We start from the raw sequence: 10,786 nt of genomic DNA on the forward strand, positions 1-10,786 counted from the left end.
TACTCAGTTATATAGCCCAATCTGAAAGACCTGATTGCCAGTCCTCCACAGGTGTGTGGCTTTTATTACACAAATCAACTGCACTGCCAGCACTGACCACAAGAGGGAGCCCCAAACTGGAAAATGTATTCACAACAGCATAGTTTCACTAATCCCTGCAAAGAAGGGACTGTTATCAAGTATGAAGTATATGCTATCACACTGAAAGGCAGAAACGTTAGTGGGTCATCTTGTAGCCATTGCATTGAATGCCCAAAGAGTTTGAAGGCCTCTATGTAGGAAGCTAGCAAATACCATTGACAACAGTGTATATGGAGCTACGAGCTTCAGCAATCTCAGCAGTCACCTCAAGAATTTGTCTAGATGATACCTGTAAATAGATGACTGGTAGGGAGGATGAAGCTGCAGCTTCTCACAAAGTAATTCAGTATTCTGGTGAAAAAACATCTAGCTGGCTAAGAGAGCAGAAGCACACCTATATCTAAAATGAGCAGGTTAGACATAACGTTTCTGTTGTTATGAAGTCTAATATACATTGAGATTTATAATAATATAGCCTGAGATGTTTTTTTTACATTTATAGATATTGTGATGGGGTTACTTGCTCTGTTTGCTTCTCAATGTAATGACATGATCACCTTCATTTACAAAGTCCAGTAGGTCTATTTGTATCTGCACATAAACCACACTGCAACAACATAACACAAAATCTCTTCTAGCTTACAGGAAATTAAACGATTTAATCACAAAATACGAGTATATAATTGGTGGAAGAAGGTTAAACTAGATGGGCCTAGGTCTTTTTCATCTTATGTAACTATGTAACATACACACGGTTTTCAGTCCGTTTCACTTCTGGTCCGCCCGCTCAGGTTTGGATACCAATTCTCTCTAAAAGTTTCCCAGTGAAGATGTAGCAGTTACCATTGACCTCGGTTAGAAGAAGTGAACTCTATTCTCTCAGAGGATTCTTTCCAGAGGCATCACAACCTCTATACACTTGAATATGGTGAGTAAAAACATGGCACTGAAGAAGATGAAGATAAGGTGTGGCTTTATTACAGAGTCTTCAGAGGGTGAACAGAGCACAGACGTTAGGGTCCTAAAATATCGGACCTTCATCAGTGTGCATTTTTAAGTTCACTGTGGCTTAAGCATACACTTAAGGTAATGGACTGCGGTATCCAAGCTTAAGCTTCTATTTAAAGCCACAGTGAACTTCATTTTTAAGTTCACTGTGGCTTTAAATAGAAGCTTAAGCTTGGATACCGCAGTCCATTACCTTAAGCGTCTACTTAAGCCACAGTGAACTTAAAAATGCACACTGATGAAGGTCCGATATTTTAGGACCGAAACGTCTGTGCTCAGTTCACCTTCTGAAGACTCTGCAATAAAATCACACCTTATCTTCATTTTCTTGAGTGCCCAATTTTTACTCACCATATTCAAGGGATTGAATCCTACTTGTACACTACACCAAACGTGCCGTGGTTGTTCTTCAAACCTCTAAACACTGTCCTGGTCAGGACAATACAATCCTCTCCCTCTCCGAGGATTCCTTCCAGAGGTATCACAAACTCTACACACTGTCCCGGTCAGGACAAGCTAATCCTCTCCCTTTCAGAGGATTCCTTCCAGAGGTATCACACCTTCCCCACACTGACCATGTGGCAAACAAACATACACTATTATAACATATGGGACACACCCTTGGGTGGAGGTATGTCAGACATGCCCTAATCAATCTCATAGTACAACAGGTCCCTGCGTCACCATTTTACAGTATGCATTAATGATATACTATATAACATTTACCTCTTTTCTAATCCAGGTGCTCTTCCAAAGCCAATTATCAAAATAGTTACAGAAGATCCTAACAATGACATTATGAAAGGTGACAATGTTACATTGAAATGTACAAATGGATCAGGGAAGGTGAACTCGTTTTATTTTGTACATGAAAACCGAGATGGAAAGCGGGAAACTCTAAATGGAAGCAGCAGTGGCGAAATACTATTTGTGAACATTCAGAAGGAAAACAATGGGGACTACTTCTGCAAATACTATCAGGGATCCTTGTCAGTGCTTAGCTCACCTTTAAATATTTTCGTCCATGGTAAGTTGTACAATCGTGACCCTTTTCTACTTTTTTCTGTACACTGGGGTCCAAAGCAATAGCAATGTAGAGATGTGGCATGTTGGTGATTACTAGGACCAATAGATGATGTTCTTAATCTGTTTTCTCTTAGTGATTAGGGATGATCGAAGACCTCAAATATTCGACAATGCCCATATTCGCCGTATAGGTCGCCGCTATTCGGCTATTTGCAAATATTCGATGCGCAATGTAAGTCTATGGGAAACCCAAATAGTTGCCGAATAGCAACTATTCGGTCTTCCCATAGACTTACATTGCGCATCGAATATTCACAAAGCGGCGACCTATTTGTCGGATATTCGTGAAGCCGAATATTGCCGAATATTTGTGATATTCGATCATCCCTATTAGTGATGAGTGAGCACTAAAATGCTTGAGTGCTTAATACTCAATCGAGCAGATCAAATGGTTGGATGGGCTCAATTTGAGTAACTAGTATAATGGAAGTCAATGCAAAACTCAAGCATTTTTCTAGAAGACCTTACCAGAACTGCTGGGGTGGCAAGAAAATTGCTGAAATGGATGGAAGCAGCTCTCAAATGGAATGGGAAAAGCATGGGGAAGATGCCTAGATGCATTTCTGGCTCTCAGGTCATTGCCTGGAACAATGTTGTCACAATATTACTCCACTTTTATAGACTGACAATAAAACATACAAAACCGAAGATAAAATGGATTTTACAGGAAAAAATGTTGAGAAACACTCTTTCCTGCATAAAGACTTGTACATAAGGCAAAATTAAATAGAGATAAAACCCCCAGCCTCCTTGACCCCTTAATAGCCGAGCCATCTCTCACGGTATTTGGCCATTGCCTATGATTACAGTTGATGACATAGTAGAGGGAGAAATAAAACTACACCCACTGGTAGTCCCCGTTAAATGTAATTTTAACATTATACTTCATTATCTGGACATATTGTGTGTGTGATATGGTCAGACACATACTGTATGATTTATGAAGGGAGAACTCTGAAACTCACAAAGCCTATCCAGACAATGCAAGATCTGCCAAATATTAGAAGAAAGAAGGACTCTGATACACCCTGTATTACACATAAAGGAGGGCCTCATACACATTCTGTTAAAGGGAACCTGTCAGGTCTCATATGCCTTGTAACCTACAAGCAGGGTGATGTGTGGCCTAAAAACCCCTTCCTACTAATCCCTGTGTTGTAATATTGTGTAAAATGAATTTATAAAATAACATTTTATAACGTATGTGTTCCCTATGTAAAAGAGCAGAGAGGCCAGTCCCTTGGGTGTCGCTTTGCCCCGTCTAGTATGCCCCCTGTGGGCGTGATACCATGTATTTACATGAGCGACGTCACCATCAGCTCCTGGAAATCCCGCGCGTTCGCGCTTCTCATTCGCGCAGCCCTCTTCACAGGGTGTTTGCTTGTTGACTTCACAAGCACACTGCGCATGATCTGAAGGCTGCGCTGAACTCTTTCTCCCTCTGGCCACCCTACTGCATCTTCCTGCATGTTGAGGTGGTGGAGATCCCTCCATATCTGTGCTTGCTGTTCTCCCTCTGCATGGCACCTTCTCAGATTAGGTCAGTGACTTCATCATCCACCACCTCATCTTTCACTTCTGCACTCAATTCTTTCTGACTCAACAATATCACTTGTTGGAAACTGTGTATCATCATCATCATCATCTACCTCTTTTGTCACTATTTGCCATACCCACTGTCACCTTCTTGTGACCGTGGCTGCTCAAATATTTGGGCATCACTACATACAATCTCTTTATGTCCTTCTTGAAGCGTGCAAGTCGAGAGGCCAGAATCAATAAAGGAAAATATCCAAGTGTGGGATCTCTTATCTCCTGGGACTTGCCATGGTGGGAGGAAGGAGGAACAGGGTGGAGATTATGTGGTCTAGACTCTTGGTTAGTGAGACTGGACCATGTGGAAGACAGGGTGGTGCTGGTAAATATACTGAAAGCATTTTCTGCCACCCAACTGACCACTTGTTCACACTGTTCTGACTTAAAGTGGGAAAGGAATCTTGGTCTCACGTGTGCTCCCGCAGCAGGCACAGTTTCATCTGGCCCATGGCCTCGTCCTCTGCGTGGACCATCAGCAGCTTGTCTACATGCTGTCCCTTGAGCATTTTTAATCAAGTAGATACTACATATGTCTGCAAACTTTCTGGTATTAATAAGGAAAAGAAAATATGTAGCCCTTTTGTTTTTAGGTTGCAGCAGCAGTATTTAGTATAGAAGGACTGTAAGACAATAAACCCTGAATATATGCCTCTAATCCAAATCCATCCCTCCTCCGCCAGCTATCCCTCCCTAACTGAATGCAGGTAATAGCAACTTTATTAGAGGAAGGACAGTATGTCGTCCTGAAAAGGACTTTTGTTTTAATGGTGCTGCAGCAGTATACAATTACTGCAATATTAAGTAAATACTGCCTATATGTTTGCTATAAATTAGCTCTCCCTCCTACATCAACTCTACCTGAACTGCGTCCAGAGGACAGTGTACCGAACATCACGATACAAGGTCTCATATAAGACCTGATGACGCGATGGCTACGGCATTACCGAGTACAGCAGGCAACCCCTGCATGTTGATTGGCTATATAAAAGCCGCAGAATAGCGGGGTGGGGACTTGAGCATGGAGCTCAAGCACCTGCGATGCTCAATCGAGTATGAATCAATGGCAAGCACACTCACTCATCATGATTTTCTGTACATCTATTATAGATGGAAAACCATACGCAAACTATTGCACTAACCAATTGTCGCCAATGTGCATAAAATAAAAATAAATCACAGCATGCACATTTCGCTCTGTTTTATGGACCAAAGTACTGTATGCAATAGAAGGCACCTGTCTACATTATGGAGAACCACACAGAGCTGCAGTCGCAGCCAATTGTGTCCGCATTTTGTGGATATGACTGATCCATTTTCTAATATGGACATCTATATCTGGTCTTACTGTACAACAGCACTCATTCACTGCAATACAGAAAAAAGAAATGGTAAAAATCTGAATTATGGACATATAGGAATAATTGTAGATGTGGGCCCGGGGCTTCAGGGGTGCCGGGTAGGCTAAAGGCAACATCATAACATCCTCTACGTAGGCACATTTCTTTTTACCAATGGTTTCTAAAATTGTATCTTTAATTTACATTGTGTATATACTGTATATATATATATATATATATATATATATATATATATATATATAATAAAGCTGAGTGTATGTGTGTGTGTATATGTGTGTGTGTGTGTATGTATGTATGTCCGCTAAAAGAATCCGCACTGTCGCATTTACAATCACGAAATTTTGCACAGACACCCCATGTGACTCAGGGAATGTCATAGACTATGTTTTGACGGGATAATTTAACCCCGGGCTTTACAGTTACTCTCCAAAATACCTGCCTCCATTAAAGTCTATGGTGCTGCGAGCTATAGGCTATTAATAACAGCTGTGAGTAATTGTAATAGGAACAAAATAAATTGTTAGTATAAGACGCTTATGTGTGAGGTAATAAGATGTCGGTGGGGAGACAGACTGAGAGACAGACAGACTGAGAGACAGTCAGACAGAGTAAGAGGCAGACAGGGAAAGAGACAGAGAGAGAGACAGGCAGTCAAAGAGACAGTCAGAGCCAGACAGACACAGACTGACAGGGAAAGAGACAGACAGTCAGAGACAGACAGGGAAAGAGACAGAGAGACAGAGAGAGACAGACAGTCAAAGAGATTGAGGCAGACAAACACAGACAGACAGGGAAAGAGACAGACAGACAGGGAAAGAGACAGAGACCAGGAAAGAGACAGACAGGGAGACAGACAGGGAAAGACACAAAAACAGGGAAAGAGACAAAAACATGAAAAGAGACAGAGACAAGTGAAAGAAACAGAGACAAGGAAAGAGACAGGGAAAGAAACAGAGACAGACGGGGAAAGAGACAGATGGGGAAAGAGACAGACCTGGAATGAGACAGGCAGGTAAAGAGACTGACAGACACAGAGATAGAGAGAGACAGACAGACACAGAGATAGAGAGCCAGAGAGACTGATACAGAGACAGACAGAGAGATAGACACAGACAGACAGAGAGACAGACATGGATAGAGACACACATGAATAGAGACAGACACACAGACAGAAAGAGACAGACAGGGAAAGAGACAGACACACAGAGAAACACACAGAGACAGACACACACAGAGACAGAAACACAGACAGACAGAGACAGACAGAGACAAACAGACGGAGACTGGGAGAGAGACAGAGAGACGGTTATTATATATATATATATATATATATATATATATATATATATATATATATATGTATATATATATATATATATATATATATATATATATAATGCTGACAGCACTCTTTATGTTGTAGAATAATTATTGTATTGTTGCCAGTTTTAATGTCTTTGTGTTACTAAGTCACTCCTTTACTAGGGTAAATAACCTATGAGCCTACCAACCCGACATAATTGTCACATAGGCACCAACAAGCCATTTTGCCTCGCTTGGCTATATAGACCACGGCTAAGACAGCCATCTTAATCTTTATAATAGATGATAATAATTATTATAACATACTGCAATTGATAATATAAAGCTTAATTATGGTGTTGCTCTGATGGCTTGATAACCAAATTTAACCTGCTCAATGAGGCAAATATTAAGATCTCTACTACCTGCTTTAAATCTTGTGGTTAAAAAGTATGTTTTGTTTTCTGGTTTTCTGGTAATATTAATTCTATAATACTTTTACTTTTTCCACAGATACATTCCCAAGGCCAGATATTAATGTCAGTCCACGTAGAGTTGTCCAGCCAGGAGCATCCATCACAATCACATGCCAAACCCACTACTCAAATGTTGATTTTTGCCTTCTAAAAAATGATGATATCATCACAAACGGATCAAGTGGTAACAATCAGTTTTCACATGTAATAAGCAATGCCAGCAAAGACAACATGGGATACTATTCATGCAGCTTCAAAAGGAGAACCAGTGGCTTGCAATCAGGGAGGAGCAATGCTATGAAGATATCAGTTGTAGGTAAATAAACAAACAAACTTGTGTTGTGATTGCTGAGTGATTTACTGATTTATTGCACTTTAATGGAATAAATTATGGAGTGGCCTGACTGACCCACTGGAGAGCCGGAGAATTCCCTGGTGGGCCCCTCTGCTGTTGCTCAGTGATTTACTGATTTATTGCATTTTAATAGAATAGATTATAGAGTGGCCTGACTGTCCCACTGGAGAGCTGGAGAATTCCCTGGTGGGTTCTTGTGCTGTTGCTGAGTGATTTACTGATTTATTGCAAATTAATGGAATAGATTATAAAGTGGCCTGATTGTCCCACTGGAGAGCTGGAGAATTCCCTGGTGCGCCCCTGTGCCAAAGTTGGGTTGGGCCCACATTTTACATCTCATACACTATTGACAGAGGCTGCATGTAGCATCCATCAGCTTTTGTGTCTAATATTAATACACTGGGTAGTTTATTTAATAAAGTACCCAGTACATTATTATATAGATACACTAGCTGTAGTACCCGGGCATTGCCCGGGATAGTAACTGTCTCTCTGTCTCTCTGTCTGTGTGTCGCTGTCTGTCTGTCTCTCTGTCTGTCTGTTTCCTTGCTGGTCTGTCTCTTTCCTTGTCTGTCTGACTATTTCTATCTCTGTCTGTATTTGTATCAGTCTATCTGTCTCCATCTCTGTGTCTGTCTGTCTCTCTCTATCTCTGTGTCTGTCTCTATGTGTGTGTCTGTCTGTCTCTTTCCCCGTCTGTCTCTTTCCCCGTCTGTCTCTTTTCCGTCTGTCTCTTTCCCCGTCTGTCTCTTTCCCCGTCTGTCTCTTTCCCGGTCTGTCTCTTTCCCGGTCTGTCTCTTTCCCCGTCTGTCTCTTTCCAGGGCTGTCTCTTTCCAGGGCTGTCTCTTTGCTCATCTGTCTCTTTGCCCGTCTGTCTCTTTGCCCGGCAGTCTCTTTCCAGGGCTGTCTCTTTCCCTGTCTGTCTCTTTCCAGGGCTCTCTCTTTCCCTGTCTGTCTCTTTCCAGGGCTCTCTCTTTCCAGGGCTGTCTCTTTACCCAGCTGACTCTTTCCAGGACTGTCTCTTTCCAGGGCTGTCTCTTTGCTCGTCTGTCTCTTTGCTCATCTGTCTCTTTGCCCGTCTGTCTCTTTCCAGGGCTGTCTCTTTCCAGGGCTGTCTCTTTGCCCATCTGTCTCTTTCCAGGTCTGTCTCGTTCTCCGTTTGTCTCTTTCCCTGTCTGTCTCTTTTCAGGTCTGTCTCTTTCCAGGGCTGTCTCTTTCCCTGTCTGTCTCTTTCCAGGGCTCTCTCTTTCCCTGTCTGTCTCTTTCCAGGGCTGTCTCTTTACCCGGCTGACTCTTTCCAGGACTGTCTCTTTCCCCGGCTGTCTCTTTCCAGGGCTGTCTCTTTCCCTTTCTGCCTCTTTCCCCGTCTGTCTTTTTCCCTGTCTGTCTCTTTCCAGGGCTGTCTCTTTCCAGGGCTGTCTCTTTGCCCATCTGTCTCTTTCCAGGTCTGTCTCTTTCTCCGTTTGTCTCTTCCCCTGTCTGTCTCTTTCCAGGTCTGTCTCTTTCCAGGTCTGTCTCTTTGCCTGTCTGTTTCTTTGCCCGTCTGTCTCTTTGCCCGGCTGTCTCTTTCCAAGGCTGTCTCTTTCCAGGGCTGTCTCTTTCCAGGGCTGTCTCTTTCCCTTTCTGTCTTTTTCCCCGTCTGTCTCTTTCCCTGTCTGTCTCTTTCCCTGTCTGTCTCTTTCCAGAGTTGTCTCTTTGCCCGTCTGTCTCTTTGCCCGTCTGTCTCTTTGCTCGTCTGTCTCTTTCCAGGTCTGTCTCTTTGCCCGTCTGTCTCTTTGCTCGTCTGTCTCTTTGCCCGTCTGTTTCCTTCAAGGGCTGTCTCTTTCCAGGTCTGTCTCTTTCCAGGTCTGTCTCTTTGCCCATCTGTCTCTGTCTGTGTCTCTGACTGTCTGTCTTTTTCTGTCTCTATCCATCTCTCCACCGACATCATATAACCTCACGCACAAGCTTCAACTAACAGTTTATGTTGTTCCTATAGCAACCACTGACAGTTGCTATTAATAACCTATAGCTCCCACCTCCATTCAGTTTAATGGCGGCAGTATTTTAGAGACTAACTGTAAAGCACCGGGTTAAATTTTTCTGTCGAAACATAGTCTATGACGCTCACTGGGTCACATGAGGCATCTGTGCAAAATTTCGTGATTGTAAATGCGACGGTGCGGATTCCTTTAGCGGACAGACATACATACATACATACATACACACACATACATACATACACTCAACTTTATATATTAGATAGGGACAATGAGGAGGGGGGGTTACTGGTGACTAATATTGGGGGTGTAGTGATGTATATTGGGGTGTAGTGATGTCGTTTTACAGGTGTAGTTTATAGAAGTGTAATGGTGTAGTTTATTACAGGTGTATATAGTGGTGTAGTATATAGTGGTGTAGTATATAGTGGTGTAATATACAGTGTGTTCACCCATATCCTGTCCTCCGCCATTAACTTGAGAATGGCGGCAGCAATAGGCATAGAAGTGGTGCCTAGGAATAGTAAAGTAGCCATGTGCTACGCAATGAAACCACCTATAGCGCCACCTAGTGGTAAACAACGGAGTTAGCATTTTTATTTTGAAAACGGAACGAGATAGAGAAAAAAGTGAATTACAAAGTTGTAGGGCATCATCAATTCAATACGAATTGACACCTTGCATACAGAAATGCTATAATTATAACAAGTAAAACTCACAAGGCTGCGGACGTGAAGCGATACCTCATGGAGATCTTCCTACAAGCCATTGGGTATGGTGGCTTCATAGAGTGGCCTCCACGCTCACCTGACCTGACCCCATTGGACTTCTTTCTGTGAGGTCACATCAAACAGCTGATAACTCCGTTGTTTTCCACCAGGTGGCGCTATATGTGGTTTCATTGCGTAGCGCATGGATATTTTACTATACCTAGACACCACTTCTATGCCTATAGCTGCCGCCGTTCTCAAGTTAATGGCAGTGGACAGGATATGGGTGGACACACTGTATAGTGGTGTAGTATATGGGGGTGTAGAATATAGTGGTGTAGTATGTGGGGGTGTAGTATATAGTGGTGTAGTATATGGGGTGTAGTATATAGGGGTGTAGTGATGTAGTTTACTACAGGTGTAGTATACAGTGGTGTAGTATGTGGGGGTGTAGTATATGGGGGTGTAGTATATAGTGGTGAAGTATATGGGTGTGTAGCATATAGTGGTGTAGTATATAGTAGTGTTGTATATAGTGGCATAGTATATAGTGGTGTAGTATATAGTGGTGTAGTATATGGGGGTGTAGTATATAGTGGTGTAGTATATGAGGGTGTAGTGATATAGTTTATTGTAGGTGTAGTATATAGTAGTGTAGTATATGGGGGTGTAGTGATGTAGTTTATTATAGGTGTAGTATATGGGGGTGTAGTGATATATATTACAGGTGTAGTATATAGGGGTGTAGTGATGTAGTTTATTACAGGTCTAGTATATAGGGGGTAGTGGTGTAGTTAATTACAGGTGTAGTATATATATATGGGTTGTTGTAATG

General features: G+C 42.3%; 1 protein-coding gene across 1 annotated transcript in view; it reads left to right on the forward strand.

Moving 5' to 3' along the window:
* Nucleotides 1–10,786, forward strand: part of LOC142255807 (uncharacterized) — a 73,847-nt gene that overhangs the window by 55,392 nt on the left and 7,669 nt on the right. Inside the window, exons 4-5 of the mRNA XM_075327254.1 lie at nucleotides 1,832–2,116; nucleotides 6,945–7,223. Coding sequence (XP_075183369.1) covers nucleotides 1,832–2,116; nucleotides 6,945–7,223 — 564 coding nt within the window. The remainder of the gene's footprint in view (nucleotides 1–1,831; nucleotides 2,117–6,944; nucleotides 7,224–10,786) is intronic.

This window comes from Anomaloglossus baeobatrachus, chromosome 11, assembly GCF_048569485.1.
Source record: "Anomaloglossus baeobatrachus isolate aAnoBae1 chromosome 11, aAnoBae1.hap1, whole genome shotgun sequence".
Classification (NCBI taxonomy): Eukaryota; Metazoa; Chordata; class Amphibia; order Anura; family Aromobatidae; genus Anomaloglossus; species Anomaloglossus baeobatrachus.